The following is a 19,282-nucleotide window of genomic DNA, read 5'->3' as shown; positions in this document are numbered from 1 at the left end:
AGGTTTTCGTATACAAAATGTTATCTGGACAAGGTGTTCGTATAGAAAATGGTATCCGGATAAGGTTTTCGTATAGAAAATGTTATCCGGATAAGGTGTTCGTATAGAAAATGTTATCCGGATAAGGTGTTCGTATAGAAAATGTTATCCGGATAAGGTTTTAGTATAGAAAATATTATCCGGATAAGGTTTTCATAAAGAAATTATTATCCGGATAAAGTTTTCGTATAGAAAATGTTATCCGAATAAGGTTTTCGTATAGAAAATGTTAGCCGGATAAGGTATTCGTAAAGAAAATATTATCCGGATAAGATTTTCGTAAAGAAAATATTATCCGTATAAGGTTTTCGTAAAGAAATTATTATCCGGATAAAGTTTTCGTATAGAAAATGTTATCCGAATAAGGTTTTCGTATAGAAAATGTTATCCGAATAAGGTTTTCGTATAGAAAATGTTATCTGGATAAGGTTTTCATAAAGAAATTATTATCAGGATAAAGTTTTCGTATAGAAAATGTTATCCGAATAAGGTTTTCGTATAGAAAATATTATCCGGATAAGGTTTTCGTATAGAAAATATTATACGGATAAGGTTTTCGTATATAAAATGTTATCCGGATAAGGTGTTCGTATAGAAAATGTTATCCGGATAAGGTGTTCGTATAGAAAATGTTATCCGGATAAGGTGTTCGCATAGAAAATGTTATCCGGATAAGGTTTTCGTATAGAAAATGTTATCCGGATAAGGTTTTCGTATAGAAAATGTTATCCGGATAAGGTTTTCGTATAGAAAATGTTATCCGGATAAGGTTTTCGTATAGAAAATGTTATCCGGATAAGGTTTTCGTATAGAAAATGTTATCCGGATAAGGTTTTCGTATAGAAAATGTTATCCGGATAAGGTTTTCGTATAGAAAATGTTATCCGGATAAGGTTTTCGTATAGAAAATGTTATCCGGATAAGGTTTTCGTATAGAAAATGTTATCCGGATAAGGTTTTCGTATAGAAAATGTTATTCGGATAAGGTTTTCGTATAGAAAATGTTATTCGGATAAGGTTTTCGAATAGAAAATATTATCCTGATAAAGTTTTCTTATAGAAAATATTATCCGGATAAGGTTTTCGTATAGAAAATGTTATCCGGATAAGGTTTTCGTATAGAAAATGTTATCCGGATAAGGTTTTCGTATAAAAAATGTTATCCGATAAGGTTTTCGTATAGAAAATGTTATCTGGATAAGGTTTTCGTATAGAAAATGTTGTCCGGATAAAGCTTTCGTATAGAAAATGTTATCCGAATAAGGTTTTTGTATAGAAAATGTTATCCGGATAAGGTTTTCGTATACAAAATGTTATCTGGACAAGGTGTTCGTATAGAAAATGGTATCCGGATAAGGTTTTCGTATAGAAAATGTTATCCGGACAAGGTGTTCGTATAGAAAATGTTATCCGGATAAGGTGTTCGTATAGAAAATGTTATCCGGATAAGGTTTTAGTATAGAAAATATTATCCGGATAAGGTTTTCATAAAGAAATTATTATCCGGATAAAGTTTTCGTATAGAAAATGTTATCCGAATAAGGTTTTCGTATAGAAAATGTTAGCCGGATAAGGTATTCGTAAAGAAAATATTATCCGGATAAGATTTTCGTAAAGAAAATATTATCCGTATAAGGTTTTCGTAAAGAAATTATTGTTTAAGGCTAGAGATAGAGAGGCATTTGCAGATATACTAAGCAATCTATAAACAAAAAAATATTACAAATATTGTATCCATATGTATTTATAAAAAACTATTTGTATTGTATTGGTCGCTAACATTCGGAAAACGAATTAGCAAATAAAGAAGAAGAAAGAAATTATTATCCGGATAAAGTTTTCGTATAGAAAATGTTATCCGAATAAGGTTTTCGTATAGAAAATGTTATCCGGAAAAGGTTTACGTATAGAAAATGTTATCCTGATAAGGTTTTCATATAGAAAATGTTATCCGGATAAGGTTTTCGTATAGAAAATTTAATCCGGGATTTCGTATAGAAAACGTCATGCTGTTGTTGTCCTGATAAGGTTTTCCTTTAGGAAAATTTATCCCGATTAGCTTTTTCCTATAGAAATTGTGATCCGTTTTTAAAATAGAGAAACATTTATAAATTCAGTATTTACATACACCATTATTGTCCCTGTCCATCGAAATTAATAAAGAACAACAACAACACTAAATTAACAGTTATTGCGTTTGCGAATTTGTTTTGCATATTTCTTGCTTCTCATGTTTATTGCACCTCTTTATTCAAATACAACATACCCCAGTTTCCCCTTTCCCAAAACCACGTTAAATGTTTTGAAAGTTCCGTTCCAAGTAGAACTTTGTTGCTACTCCGTTGGTTGTTAAGCTAAATTTTTGTATATAACAAAAGCCAGATTTTATTTCAAATTCAGCTTTTTTCTTACAATATTTACAACAACAAATATTATTACAACTACAAATAATTATAACTCATCCTGCACCATCATGTCATCTTTGTTAACTAATGTTTCGGTTTTTCATATATTCCCCTCGATGGAATATTCAAATATTGAAGATTTTACAGATACGTTGAACCGCCCAAAGTTATAAGATCATCCCAGTCATCTGGTCAGAGGACAACATTTTATCCCCGCAATCCGATAATAACTGTGACAGAGCATACGCCAACACCGTCGCCAGATTACATGAAGAGACAGGTAGGTATCCGACAAAACACATTTTTGGACTATCATAAATCACACATTTTTATTTCTGTTTACAGGGCTCCATTGATTCCCAATTGGATGCCATGAGCAGTGGTGGCAGCATTGGCGGTGGTATGCCTTGTGTCAATGGTTATAATGGCAGCATGGCTGGGTTATCCACCGGTAATGTGGGATCACGTGTCCGTTGCCATATGTTACGTTCCAATACAGATTCCCATATTGATTATACTGGCGTGGATGAATCCGAAGCCCCGGGGTCTTCATTTTATATTACCCGTGATGGTGGCATCGATTATGAAATTGTCTTACTGGCCGTATTGAATGTTTTCAAGAGAGATTTAACCGTTGTCTCGTTGAGAGTATTGGAATCGGGTCTCAATATCTGCGAGCTTTTGCTGGAAATGGGTGTTCTAAAATTGGGTGAACATGCCCATGAGATTTCAATGGGAATCATTAAGAGAGCTCTACAAGTACTTGGGTGTCCAAATGGTTGCAATGATGGTAAGTGGAAAAACTACAACCAACGAACTTAAAAAAAATTATGGATAGATAATGTTATCCGAATAAGGTTTTCGTATAGAAAATGTTATCCGGATAAAGTTTTCGTACAGAAAATGTTATCCTGGTGAGGTATTCGTATAGAAAACTTTATCCGGATAAGGTTTTCGTATAGAAAATGTTATCCGGATAAGGTTTTCGTATAGAAAATGTTATCCGGATAAGGTTTTCGTATAGAACATGTTATCCGTATAAGGTTTTCGTATAGAAAATGTTATCCGGATAAGGTTGTCGTATAGAATATGTTATCCGGATAAGGTTTTCGTATAGAAAATGATATCCGGATAAGGTTTTCCTATAGAAAATTTTATCCGGATAAGGTGTTCATATGGAAAATTTTATCCGGATAAGATTTTCCTATAGAAAATTTTATCCGGATAAGGTTTTCCTATAGAAAGTTTTATCCGTATAAGGTTTTCCTATTGAACATTTTATCCGGATAGGTTTTCCTATAGAAAATTTTATCCGGATATGGTTTTCCTTTAGAAAATTTCATCCGGAAAAGGTTTTCCTATAGAAAGTTTTATCCGGATAAGGTTTTCCTATATAAAATTGTATTCGGATAGGTTTTCCTATAGAAAATTTTATCCGGATATGGTTTTCCTTTAGAAAATGTCATCCGGATAAGGTTTTCCTATAGAAAATTTTATCCGGATAAGGTTTTCCTATAGAAAGTTTTATCCGGATAAGGTTTTTGTATAGAAAATGGTTTTTGTATAGAAAATGTTATCCGGATAAGGTTTTCGTACAGAAAATGTTATCCGGATAAGGTTTTCGTATAAAAAAAAATAGAAAAAAATGTTATTCAGACAAGGATTTCGTATAGAAAATGTTATCCGGATAAGGTTTTCGTATAGCAAATTTTGTCCAAATAATATTTCAACAAATTATTAACTGATAAGTCTATCTTATATTCAAATAAACTTTTGTTGAGAACATATTTAAATTAATTAATATTATTGTTTTTCTATTCAGGTGTTCGTGGACCTCCTGCCGACTTTCTTCGCAGTCAATGCCAAAAAATTCTCTCACGCCTTTTGCGACACGCTAATCAACGTACAAAGCGGTATCTGCAGGAAATGGTGAAAAATTGCGGTCTTCAAGAATTGGTGGACTTCTTTCATGCTTTTTGTGCATTCTGCGTGGATCCAAGTTCATTGTTATCGCCGCTAAGTAAGTTCCATTACTATTTTAGTAGAAAATTCGTAGAAAATAGGAATGAGATAATTTCAAATATGATTCATTGAGATTAGTTGCATACAATCATTCAACGCGAAAATACCATGGGCAACAAAACAAAAACAATTATGAGTATGTTGTTCATGCCCTAGCCAATAATCTCTTATTCTTCAAACATCACACCTAGCAAAACAATTACATAATACATACATTAAAAATTTGCATGATTTCTTAAAGCTTTGCGATGCTTGCAAATTGCTTTCCGCATATATCTTGAAATTAAAAATTGTTATTGTTATAAAAAACTAATATACATTATGCATGCAAATAAATAAAATATTAAACTTATTTTGCTACGAGTAAATCAAAATTTATAGCAGGAATCAGGAATAAAAAATATATTCGGAGGAAATCTTCTCCAGATAACACTTTCTATAAGTAACAAATATCCGGATAAAATTTTCTATAAGAAAACCTTGTCCGGATAGCACATTCTATAAGAAAATCTTATTCGGATAATATTTTCTATAAGAAAACCTTATCCTGATATTATTTTCTATAAGACAACCTTATCCAGATAACATTTTCTCTAAGAAAATCTTATGCGGATAACATATTCTTCGAGAAAACCTTATCCGGATAACAGTTTCTATAAGAAAACCTTATCCGGATAACATTTTCTATGAGAAAACCTTATCCGGATAACATTTTCTATAAGAAAACATTATCCGGATAACATTTTCTATAAGAAAACCTTATCCGGATAACATTTTCTATAAGAAAACCTTATCCGGAAAACATTTTCTACAAGAAAACCTTATCCGGAAAACATTTTCTATAAGAAAACTTTATCCGAATAACATTTTCTATAACAAAACCTTATCCGGATAACATTTTCTATAAGAAACCTTATCCGGATAACTGTTTCTATAAGAAAACCTTATCCGGATAACAGTTTCTATAAGAAAACCTTATCCGGATAACATTTTATATATGAAAACCTTATCCGGATAACAGTTTCTATAAGAAAACCTTATCCGGATAACATTTTATATAAGAAAATCTTATCCGGATAACATTTTCTGTAAGAAACCCTTATCCGAATAACATTTTCTATAAGAAAACCTTATTCGGATAAAATGTTCTATAAGAAAACCTTATTCGGATAAAATTTTCAAAAAGAAAACCTTATCCTGATAACATTTTCTATAAGAATCTTGCATGGCTATTTTTTAAAAGATTATTGGCTTCTTACTTGTAGCATATAAAATAAACGAATTTCTTCTTATATTGCATTCTTAAAGTGATTTTGTTTCTTTCGTTCCCCCTGAAATATCCTGCCCATCCTTGCCTCTCTCTCTCTTTTCGAACTACACCGTCCGATAACGCATCTATTTGTTTGTTTGTTTTGATAACACCCACACGTACACACACTTTGTTTCTCTATCTTTCTTTCTGTCTCTCTCTCCCTCTTTCTTTCTTCTATCTTTCTCTCTCGCTATATCACTGTCTGTATATTATTTAACCGTTTCAATTAAAAAACACCCACACATATTACTGTACAAATCAAAACACAACAACAAAAATATCGAATAAAACGAACACAAAATAGCTCATAAACGCACGAGTGCCTTTAAAAATCTTAACACCGATCTTGGCAATGGTGTATCCTCATCAGGCGGTCAAGGTGGATATTCAACGAATTTCAGTGGTGGTCTTAGCGGTGGACCTGAAGCTCAAGTTATTGCTGCAGTTTTCAAGCCGCTGGTAACACGTTTTGTGAATGCTTCGAAAGAATTGAAATCGGTGGATAATACCAGTTTATATAGCGATGTGCGACAGTTTATAACTTATGTAAAGGGGGCACATGGCGGTCCATTCCGCCTAGTGGCTCTCAGTGGAATATTGGCTGTTACCCCAAGGCCGCATAGGAAAGGACCGGCTTCACAAACAACCAGAGTTATTAGGTGAGTAGAATTATATAAAAAACCTTTTCTGGATAATATTTTCTATATGAAAACTTTATCCGTATCGCAGATCCTATACGAAAACCTTATACAGATAAAAATTTCTATATGAAAACCTTATGCGGATAAAATTTTCTATACGAAAAATTAATCCGAATAACATTTTCTATACAAAAACCTTATCCGGATAATAGTTTCTATACGCAAACCTTATCCGGATAACATTTTCTTACGAAAACCTTATCCGGATAACAATTTCTATACGAAAAACATATCCGGATAACATTTTCTATACGAAAAACTTATCAGCATAACATTTTCTCTACGAAACATTTATCCGGATAACATTTTCTATACGAAAACCTTATCCGGATAACATTTTCTATATGAAAACCTTATCCGAATAACATTTTCTCTACGAAAACCTTATCCGGATAACATTTTCTATACGAAAACCTTAACATTTTCTATACGAAAACCTTATCCGGATAACATTTTCTGTACGAAAACCTTATCTGGATAACAATTTCTATACGAAAACCTTATCCGGATAACATTTTTATACGAAAACCTTATCCGGAAAACATTTTCTATACGAAAACCTTATCCGGATAACATTTTCTATACGAAAACCTTATCCGGATAACATTTTCTATAAGAAAACCTTATCTGGATAACATTTTCTATACGAAAACCTTATCTGGATAACATTTTCTATACGAAAACCTTATCCGGAAAACATTTTCTATACGCAAACCTTATCCGGATAACATTTTCTTACGAAAACCTTATCCGGATAACAATTTCTATACGAAAAACATATCCGGATAACATTTTCTATACGAAAAACTTATCAGCATAACATTTTCTCTACGAAACATTTATCCGGATAACATTTTCTATACGAAAACCTTATCCGGATAACATTTTCTATATGAAAACCTTATCCGGATAACATTTTCTCTACGAAAACCTTATCCGGATAACATTTTCTATACGAAAACCGTAACATTTTCTATACGAAAACCTTATCCGGATAACATTTTCTGTACGAAAACCTTATCTGGATAACAATTTCTATACGAAAACCTTATCCGGATAAAAGTTTCTATACGAAAACCTTATCCGGATAAAAGTTTCTATACGAAAACCTTATCCGGATAAAATTTTCTATACGAAAAGCTGATCCGGATAACATTTTCTGTACGAAAACCTTATCTGGATAACAATTTCTATACGAAAACCTTATCGTGATAACATTTTCCATACGAAAAGCTTATCCGGATAACATTTTCTATACGAAAACCTTATCCGGATAACATTTTCCATACGAAGAAGCTTATCCGGATAACATTTTCTATACGAAAACCTTATCCGGATAACATTTTTCTACCAAAACCCTACCCGGATAACATTTTCTATACGAAACCCTTATCCAGATAACATATTCTATACGAAAACCTTATCCGGATAACATTTTCTATACGAAAACCCTATCCGGATAAAATTCTCTATACGAAAACCTTATCCGGATAAAATCTTCTATACGAAAACCTTATCCGGATAACATTTTCTATACGAAAACCTTATCCGGATAACATTTTCTATACGAAAAACTTATCCGGATAACATTTTCTATACGAAAACCTTATCCGGATAACATTTTCTATACGAAAACCTTATCTGGATAACATTTTCTATACGAAAACCTTATCTGGATAACATTTTCTATACGAAAACCTTATCTGGATAACATTTGCTATACGAAAACCTTATCCGGATAACATTTTCTATACGAAAACCTTATCCGGATAACATTTTCTATACGAAAACCTTATCCGGATAACATTTTCTATACGAAAAACTTATCCGGATAACATTTTCTATACGAAAACCTTATCTGGATAACATTTTCTATGCGAAAACCTTATCCGGGTAACATTTTCTATACGGCCTTATCCGGATAAAATTTTCTATACGAAAACCTTATCGGGATAACAATTTCTATACGAAAACCTTATCGGGATAACAATTTCAATACGAAAACCTTATCCGGATAACATTTTCTATACGAAAACCTTATCCGGATAACATTTTCTATACGAAAACCTTATCCGGATAACATTTTCTATACGAAAACCTTATCCGGATAACATTTTCTATACGAAAACCTTATCCGGATAACATTTTCTATACGAAAACCTTATCCGGATAACATTTTCTATACGAAAACCTTATCCGCATAACATTTTCTATACGAAAACCTTATCCGGATAACATTTTCTATACGAAAACCTTATACGGATAACATTTTCTATACGAAAACCTTATACGGATAACATTTTCTATACGAAAACCTTATCCGGATAACATTTTCTATACGAAAACCTTATACGGATAACATTTTCTATACGAAAACCTTATCCGGATAACATTTTCTATACGAAAACCTTATCCGGATAACATTTTCTATACGAAAACCTTATCCGGATAACATTTTCTATACGAAAACCTTATCCGGATAACATTTTCTATACGAAAACCTTATCCGGATAACATTTTCTATAAGAAAACCTTATCTGGATAACATTTTCTATACGAAAACCTTATCTGGATAACATTTTCTATACGAAAACCTTATCCGGATAACATTTTCTATACGCAAACCTTATCCGGATAACATTTTCTTACGAAAACCTTATCCGGATAACAATTTCTATACGAAAAACATATCCGGATAACATTTTCTATACGAAAAACTTATCAGCATAACATTTTCTCTACGAAACATTTATCCGGATAACATTTTCTATACGAAAACCTTATCCGGATAACATTTTCTATATGAAAACCTTATCCGGATAACATTTTCTCTACGAAAACCTTATCCGGATAACATTTTCTATACGAAAACCGTAACATTTTCTATACGAAAACCTTATCCGGATAACATTTTCTGTACGAAAACCTTATCTGGATAACAATTTCTATACGAAAACCTTATCCGGATAAAAGTTTCTATACGAAAACCTTATCCGGATAAAAGTTTCTATACGAAAACCTTATCCGGATAAAATTTTCTATACGAAAACATTATCCGGATAACATTTTCTATACGAAAAGCTGATCCGGATAACATTTTCTGTACGAAAACCTTATCTGGATAACAATTTCTATACGAAAACCTTATCGTGATAACATTTTCCATACGAAAAGCTTATCCGGATAACATTTTCTATACGAAAACCTTATCCGGATAACATTTTCCATACGAAGAAGCTTATCCGGATAACATTTTCTATACGAAAACCTTATCCGGATAACATTTTTCTACCAAAACCCTACCCGGATAACATTTTCTATACGAAACCCTTATCCAGATAACATATTCTATACGAAAACCTTATCCGGATAACATTTTCTATACGAAAACCTTATCTGGATAACATTTTCTATGCGAAAACCTTATCCGGGTAACATTTTCTATACGGCCTTATCCGGATAAAATTTTCTATACGAAAACCTTATCGGGATAACAATTTCTATACGAAAACCTTATCGGGATAACAATTTCAATACGAAAACCTTATCCGGATAACATTTTCTATACGAAAACCTTATCCGGATAACATTTTCTATACGAAAACCTTATCCGGATAACATTTTCTATACGAAAACCTTATCCGGATAACATTTTCTATACGAAAACCTTATCCGGATAACATTTTCTATACGAAAACCTTATCCGGATAACATTTTCTATACGAAAACCTTATACGGATAACATTTTCTATACGAAAACCTTATACGGATAACATTTTCTATACGAAAACCTTATACGGATAACATTTTCTATACGAAAACCTTATCCGGATAACATTTTCTATACGAAAACCTTATCCGGATAACATTTTCTATACGAAAACCTTATCCGGATAACATTTTCTATACGAAAACCTTATCCGGATAACATTTTCTATACGAAAACCTTATCCGGATAACATTTTCTATAAGAAAACCTTATCTGGATAACATTTTCTATACGAAAACCTTATCTGGATAACATTTTCTATACGAAAACCTTATCCGGATAACATTTTCTATACGCAAACCTTATCCGGATAACATTTTCTTACGAAAACCTTATCCGGATAACAATTTCTATACGAAAAACATATCCGGATAACATTTTCTATACGAAAAACTTATCAGCATAACATTTTCTCTACGAAACATTTATCCGGATAACATTTTCTATACGAAAACCTTATCCGGATAACATTTTCTATATGAAAACCTTATCCGGATAACATTTTCTCTACGAAAACCTTATCCGGATAACATTTTCTATACGAAAACCGTAACATTTTCTATACGAAAACCTTATCCGGATAACATTTTCTGTACGAAAACCTTATCTGGATAACAATTTCTATACGAAAACCTTATCCGGATAAAAGTTTCTATACGAAAACCTTATCCGGATAAAAGTTTCTATACGAAAACCTTATCCGGATAAAATTTTCTATACGAAAACATTATCCGGATAACATTTTCAATACGAAAAGCTGATCCGGATAACATTTTCTGTACGAAAACCTTATCTGGATAACAATTTCTATACGAAAACCTTATCGTGATAACATTTTCCATACGAAAAGCTTATCCGGATAACATTTTCTATACGAAAACCTTATCCGGATAACATTTTCCATACGAAGAAGCTTATCCGGATAACATTTTCTATACGAAAACCTTATCCGGATAACATTTTTCTACCAAAACCCTACCCGGATAACATTTTCTATACGAAACCCTTATCCAGATAACATATTCTATACGAAAACCTTATCCGGATAACATTTTCTATACGAAAACCCTATCCGGATAAAATTCTCTATACGAAAACCTTATCCGGATAAAATCTTCTATACGAAAACCTTATCCGGATAACATTTTCTATACGAAAACCTTATCCGGATAACATTTTCTATACGAAAAACTTATTCGGATAACATTTTCTATACGAAAACCTTATCCGGATAACATTTTCTATACGAAAACCTTATCTGGATAACATTTTCTATACGAAAACCTTATCTGGATAACATTTGCTATACGAAAACCTTATCCGGATAACCTTATCCGGATAACATTTTCTATACGAAAACCTTATCCGGATAACATTTTCTATACGAAAACCTTATCCGGATAACATTTTCTATACGAAAACCTTATCCGGATAACATTTTCTATACGAAAACCTTATCCGGATAACATTTTCTATACGAAAACCTTATCCGGATAACATTTTCTATACGAAAACCTTATCTGGATAACATTTTCTATGCGAAAACCTTATCCGGGTAACATTTTCTATACGGCCTTATCCGGATAAAATTTTCTATACGAAAACCTTATCGGGATAACAATTTCTATACGAAAACCTTATCGGGATAACAATTTCAATACGAAAACCTTATCCGGATAACATTTTCTATACGAAAACCTTATCCGGATAACATTTTCTATACGAAAACCTTATCCGGATAACATTTTCTATACGAAAACCTTATCCGGATAACATTTTCTATACGAAAACCTTATCCGGATAACATTTTCTATACGAAAACCTTATCCGGATAACATTTTCTATACGAAAACCTTATCCGGATAACATTTTCTATACGAAAACCTTATCCGGATAACATTTTCTATACGAAAACCTTATACGGATAACATTTTCTATACGAAAACCTTATACGGATAACATTTTCTATACGAAAACCTTATCCGGATAACATTTTCTATACGAAAACCTTATCCGGATAACATTTTCTATACGAAAACCTTATCCGGATAACATTTTCTATACGAAAACCTTATCCGGATAACATTTTCTATACGAAAACCTTATCCGGATAACATTTTCTATACGAAAACCTTATCCGGATAACATGTTCTATATGAAAACCTTATCCGGATAAGAATTTCTATACGAAAACCTTACCCGGATAACCTTTTCTTTATGAAAACTTTTTTCAGGCACATACCCCAAGCCGAAGTGGCTCAAAGTGTCCAAAATGATGATAATCGTTCTCAGAGGCGGCTCTTGCTAAAGAAGCGAAGCACTTCATCCGCTTGTGCAGTGGTAAGTGAGCCATGCTTGGGTCAGCCTAAGAAGTTTTCAGAATTTTGTCCACTTTTAGAGTCTACTCGAAACGGAGCCCTGTGATGAACATTACAAAACCAGTCAATCTCCCTTGAGCAATTTTCGACGACGTACCACTGGTATAAGACCAACCCTGACACCTCGTCACAGTGAACGGCAACTTCTCTCCGACTCCACCTCAAGTTCTGAGAGAAATTCTTTGGGACGCTTAAGTGGTTTGGTGCGTTGGTTTAAGGGCACCCCCAAAGAAGCCTCATCCATAGATCTCGAAATTGGTTCACTTAATCCCGAAATGTCCACCACATTCGTAAGGCATCCTTCGTTGAAAATCCAGAGAGGAAGATCCAGTGATGGTATAGGTCGCTCTATACAAAGAGCCAAGAGAAGAGTTGAACGAAGGCTAAACCGTTTTGGTGGTATTGTCAAGGGAAAGAAGAAACAGGGTGGCATAGAAGAAACAGCTGATTATAGTCGACGCAGTTCCTCGGATATGTGTGATGGACCAAGAGAGTCCGAAGTGGTGGTATTGAAAGAACGTAAGCTCATACCCTTGGAACCCGTGAGAATTGGTATGTTACGTTTGTCGTTTCTTTTGGAAACCTGTGCTCCCGGCTCATTTCCCGATCCTCAGTTGGTGGCAGCGGTTTTGGATTTGGTAGGTTCGATAAAAATAAGCCTTGAAATGTGAGATTTTTATAACTTTTTTTACAGCCCCAAGCTCCCTTGGTTACAAGGGCCACCTTCCTCCTGGAATGTGCCCACTTTGTGCATTTGTGTAACAAGGGCCAGTGGCCAACATGGATGAAACAAAATGTTGCTGGGTATAGACCATCCGGGGCCAATATTAGTGCCAGCCAAATGAAACATCAAATGGGTAGCACAAGTTCCCGGCGCACTCACATTTTGCAAAGGGCAGCTGGCAAAATGTTCCATCAGGTAGGTTTGGAGTGTGCGAAATTCCACATCATCCTTGTTCATTTGTGTTCTTTCTGTAGTGGGCCGAAATGCTGGGTGCTCGATTGGAAGAAATTCTCTTTACCGAACGTCTGCAATATGAAACCGTCAATGCCAGCCTTGCAGATCCAGAAAAGCAAAGAGAACTTTTACAACAGGATGAGGAGGAGGATTTCCTTGATGAAGGCTCTGTCAATCCGCATGGCAATGATTGCCCTCATGCCTTGAAGTTGATTGCCTGTGTTTTGCTCTTCGAAATCACAGCCTTTTTGAGGGATGTCTATGTCACCCTGCCAAAGGCCTCGAAATTGTTGCACAAAGATAAACCAGCACCCTGGGAAAAGGTATATCGTGAAGCAAATCGTCGTTGGTCTATGGCACTAAGTTCTATGGGTCATTCGCAGACATCGGCTCAGAGTCTTCAATCGATTGCGGCCGGCAATGAGGCAACTGGTGCCCAAACAGAAAGGAAAATATCATTTGTGTTACATGAACCGGACAATGAATCGGAGAATAGTAGCAATACCACATTGACCAAGGAGGGGGAGGAGGGTAAGGATCCCAAATAAACTTCTTGAAATTATGAGAAATTCAAAATTTATATTTTTCTCGAAACTTGCAGCCCGTCGCCCCACCGCCTCTGCAGTTAGACCATTCCTGTTACGACGCGGCACAGCCACCACAACTGGAGGCTCTTTTAAACGTCGTTCCCTAAAACTGAGACGCAATACCAAAGATGGCAAAGATATGGAAACTGATTGTAAGTTCCGATACCCTGTTGCATCTCAAGAACATCATTGCTTTAATTCCTTGTTATTGTTTTCAAATTCCAGTTAAACGCGTCGATTCGATTCAGGCCAAACGTAAAGTATCTTCGCTTTCGGATCGCAGTGACACTTCGGAGCAGGGCATTGCCAGTGGTGGTGAAGATGACCATGGTTCTCCGGGTATTTTAAGTGATGATCAACAACCAGAATCACCCACCGATTCGAATGAAACCGATGAAACAGCAAAGAATATGCCTTGGCTTAAGGCTGTCATTGATTTGATTAGCAGCTATAATTTCTATTGTCAACACAAGGGTTATTGTCATCCGTATTGCTATAAACGTCATATGCGTGCTTGCACGCGATTGATGAAGGCCACAAGGAAGGTAAGTTCAATGCAGATTTGTGAAACCTGCCAAACCGAAGATTCTCAAAGCTTTAGAGAATGTGTTGTGTGAGAATTTACAAAATGTGTTCGATAGATTTCGATAGAGAGATGAAGAAACGGAAGATAACGTTTGCGGGTTCAGTCCGAAAATCATATGGCGTAGTTTACGTGTTTTCTGACCGGAACTCGGATGAAAGTCGGATGTTTTGCCGACTGAATTGGGTGGGAGCTCTGATGTCCCCACCGCCCCTTCGCAGCTAAGCAATCTGTCAGATTTCGGACGAAGAAATGGAAGAAGCATCCGACTTCGGATGCGAGTTCAGTCCGAACTGTGAGGTGTAGACCGGATTCGATCTGTCCATAGATCCAAGTAAAACAAGTAAAAAAATTTAAAGTCGGCTTTGCCGGCAGCAGTTTACCCTCAGTCTGTATGATCCGGGCTACACAACCGAAGTGACTTTTCCCCAAAAATCTTCTAATCAAAAATTATTTATGTAGTATCAGAATGTTAGGGCCTTTTTATTTCCCTTTTTGGACGTTTGAATTTGTCGATAAAACAAGTAAAAAACTATCAGTCGGCTTTGCCAACAGAGGTATACCCTCAGCCTGTTTGAATAGAAACACCTTTTTCCCCAAAAAAAAACGTATTTATGGTATCTTCAGATTGGGTGTATAAACTTGCCGACAAAGATATTGATTAGGATAAAATCTCAAAAGTTTTGCGGGTGAGGTACCTAAAGAAATGGACCGACATAGTCGATTTTGGAAGTGTGTCTTATTTTAGGAGTCATTGCACAGGAAAAGTGGACTTGCCCACGAAAAACATCATATCGCTGTAAATAGAGCTACTAGGAAACCCTTCGGTAAAAATTTCCATAGGATTTTGGCACAGACCCTTAACCGCATATAAACAAAATGTTGATCATTTGTGTGGGTGGTGGTCTCAGAAATGGATCAATAGGGTCCACTTTTCAGCATAAACTAAGTTTGGATCAAATATTTCGAAATCCAAAGTTTTGACCAAACCGGTTGCCCAGTTTATGAGATATTGCGCATACCATTTTAGCGAATATTTTCGAACCTTTGTGGGGGATGTACCGGCAAGAGTAGACCTATAAGCACCACCTTCGAATTTCATATAGTATTCTAAGAAATATTACAATATGCAAAGTGTGGACCAACGCATTATTCGGTTCGGGAGTTGTCGTGCGCACCAGCCACTACACATGCTGGCCCCGTAGGGTTTTTTTTACAGTTTTCGGGTCATTTTCTAAAGAAGTATGGGCTTGCCACTGAAATAACTTGTACCATCGTAATAGGGGTCTTGAGAGCAACCTGTTGCAAGAAATATCAAAAGGATTCGAGAGGAGGTACTAACCTGCACTTTTCCGAAAATTGTTGTGGGGGGTATCAGAAGGAGTTGACATATATAGTCCATATTCTAAAATGATCTATGGCTCGTAGAAACACTACGATGTCCAAAGTATGGACCAAATCGGTTACTCCCTTCGAGAGTTATCGTGCGCACCATTTTAGCGAAAACTTTGAACTATTGTGGGGGAGGTACCCAAGGCAATGGACCGATAAGGTCAATCTTAGAATTTGAATTAACTTTGGGCAAAATATTACGATTGCTAAATTTTGGATCGAATCGGTTTATCCGAGAGTTACCGCGCGCTCCATCCACAACACAAAGTGCCATAGCGGGTTTTTACAGCTTTCATGTCATTTTCTCAGGAAGTATGGACTTGCACCTGAAAACTTGCACCGTCGTAATGGGGGCAGCGAATAAAAGTAGTTACAACAAAAATCAAGCGGATTCGGTAGGAGGTCTTAAACGACACTTTTCTACCCGAATAGTCCATATTCGAATATAGTCGGTGCACTCCGATATAGTCCATATTCGAACATGGCCTATGTCTTGTAGAAATATTATGATGTCCAAAGTTATCACCAATTCGGTTACTACTTTCAAGAATTATCGAGCGCACCATTTTGGCGAAAAATTTTGAACTTTTGTAGGGGGGTACCAGAAGTAGTGGAACGATATGGCCCATCTTGGAACAAAAAATAAGTTTGGACAAAATATTGCGAATGCCAAATTTTGGACCCGATTCATTGATTTGTTCGAGAGTTATCGTGCGCACCAGCCCGACAGACAGACGGACGGACGTGACTTAATCGACTCTAAACTGTCTGAAACACTTTTCGTCCAAACATACTTGGGGTCTAAAACCATTATTTCGATGAGGCATATTTTACCCGTATGAAAGTGTATATACCCTCGTTAGCATAAATGCTGAGTATAAATATCGATACTTTTCGAGCATTTATCTTAACGATTTGGGACGTTCCGAATAAATGCTTTTATTTTGGATTAAAGCGCAAAAGTGTCGAGGAGAAGGTACCCGAAGGAATGATCCGACATAGTCCGTTTTGGAGGTGCTATTATTTCGGGAGCCATTACTTTCAATAGATATCACGCCCACATTCATTTAGACCTTTTGGAACATTATTTCAGGAACAAAGCACTTGTCCACGAAAAACATAATATCGCTGTAGACCACAGGGAGTACATTCGGTAAAAACTTTCAAAGGCATTTCGAACAGACCTTACATTGCACTTAAAAAATATGAACACTTGTAAGGGAGGTAACCAAAGATGTTTTCCAAGAGACCCTCTAGGAATTTGAAGCACGTATGGATTGGTTGGTTGGTTTACGTGTGATGGCTATACTTTATAGCCTCAATTAGTATATAAGGAATACTGTTTTGAAAACCACACCACTCGTTCAAGGATTGTTATTTCGTAGTATTCATTTGACAGTTAAATCCAACCTGATAAGTTGAGAAATCGGAGAAGGTCTCCCGGACATACTTCGGCTATCTCGGCGATATTATGAAGGAACGTCGTCCTATAGCTTTAAGTCGTCGTTGCATTAGTGCAGGGCAGGAACAGAGGAGATGCTCCACAGTTTCCTCCTCTTCTTCATCTCCTCAGCTGCGACAGTGGTCGTTGTGTGGTATATTTAAACGCTTTGCGTGGTTTCCAATAGCCCAGTGACCGGTTAACACTGCAATAAGTCTTGCCAGGTTCCGTCGATTTTTGCTGATTAGGAACTTTGTGTGTTTGGCGTTGTATTGAGGCCATGTAGATTTTGATATTCGGCATGTTTCCGTTTTGTCCCATCTACTATCGGCCAATGATAGATAGTATTTGAAGATATCCTCTTTAACTACTCCCATTGGTGTTGCGACTGACGCCTTTGGGAGTTCGTTAGAGGCGGATCCTGCTCTGGCTAGTTCGTCCGCTTTTTCATTCCCATCAAGTCCCTTATGGCCTGGGATCCAGGTGAGAGTTACTCTTGCCAGACGCCCTAGTTTAGCAAGTTCATCTTTACAATCTTTCACTAGCTTTGATGCGGCAGAGTTAGATTTTAGTGCAAGGAGCGCCGCTTGACTGTCGACATAAATTCCTATTGAGTTTGGTGCGTGGATTTTTAAGAGAATAATACAAGCTTCCTTTATGACCAGTATCTCCGCCTGAAAAACACTGCAATCGTCAGGTAGCTTTATGGATGTAGATATGTTTGCATCATCTGAGAAGACACCAGACTCGACTCCACATTTCATCTTGGAGCCATCTGTGTATACCTTGATGTCATGACCTGTCAGTGGTAATCCATTATTCCATTCTTTCCTGCTTGGAAATTTGACTTCAAAAAGCTGATCGAATGTCATTGTAGGAGCGCATTAATCAGCAGTAGTTGCTATTTCTTTTGGTAGTTTGTGAAGCACGCACGCATGTCCGTAGGCTCTATCGCTCCATATACCTAGAGCCCGCAGCCTTGCCTCATTACATGTTGCAATGATATCACTTATCACCGACGGGAATAAACCGAAGACGAGTATTAACACATCGTCCGCATAAGCAACCACCTTAATACCAATATGGTCAAGTTTGATAAGGACTTCATTAATGACAAGGAGCCAAAGCAGTGGCGATATAACTCCTCCCTCTATTTACGTGCTTTGACAGCGTATTGTTTCTCACTGAGGCAGTAATAACTCTACGTTGCAGCATGGTGGTAATCCAGCTACCGATGAATGATTTCACGCCGAAGTTTTCTAGAGCTTGTTTTATTGCTGCGGTACTGACATTATTGAAGGCTCCTTCTATATCCAGAAAAGCAGCAAGGTGTATTGTTTATGTTCTAAGGATTTCTCGATAGTCCTTACGACTTCGTGTAGGTCTGTATCTGTCGATCGTCCTTTTATGTAAGCGTGTTGACTGGAAGATATGTTGTTTGAGTTGTTCATCTTTTCTCGAATATGAACGTCGATGAGTCTTTCGAGAGTCTTAAGTAGAAATGATGAAAGGCTTATGGGTCTGAAGTCTTTAGCATTTTCATGACTACGCTTTCCTGCTTTGGGTATGATGACAACTTTGACTTGTCTCCAACTCGCTGCAACGTAGTTAAGGGATATGCATCTACTGTAAATGTACACTAGCCAAGGGTTTATTATGGTCTCCGTACTTTGTAGCATTTTTGGTATGATACCA

General features: G+C 35.9%; 1 protein-coding gene across 1 annotated transcript in view; it reads left to right on the top strand.

The window, feature by feature from the left end:
* unc80 (unc80, NALCN channel complex subunit) overlaps positions 1-19,282 on the top strand; it is a 102,971-nt gene that overhangs the window by 67,147 nt on the left and 16,542 nt on the right. The window contains exons 14-23 of the mRNA XM_073959781.1: positions 2,583-2,724; positions 2,790-3,234; positions 4,267-4,464; positions 6,149-6,437; positions 12,483-12,588; positions 12,647-13,264; positions 13,321-13,545; positions 13,605-14,115; positions 14,186-14,323; positions 14,397-14,716. Coding sequence (XP_073815882.1) covers positions 2,583-2,724; positions 2,790-3,234; positions 4,267-4,464; positions 6,149-6,437; positions 12,483-12,588; positions 12,647-13,264; positions 13,321-13,545; positions 13,605-14,115; positions 14,186-14,323; positions 14,397-14,716 — 2,992 coding nt within the window. The remainder of the gene's footprint in view (positions 1-2,582; positions 2,725-2,789; positions 3,235-4,266; positions 4,465-6,148; positions 6,438-12,482; positions 12,589-12,646; positions 13,265-13,320; positions 13,546-13,604; positions 14,116-14,185; positions 14,324-14,396; positions 14,717-19,282) is intronic.

The sequence above is a fragment of the Musca autumnalis genome, unplaced genomic scaffold (assembly GCF_047663935.1).
Source record: "Musca autumnalis isolate F117 unplaced genomic scaffold, ASM4766393v1 scaffold_1, whole genome shotgun sequence".
NCBI lineage: Eukaryota > Metazoa > Arthropoda > Insecta > Diptera > Muscidae > Musca > Musca autumnalis.
Note: the sequence above shows the minus strand (reverse complement) of the source record. Positions and strands in the feature narration are given on the sequence as shown.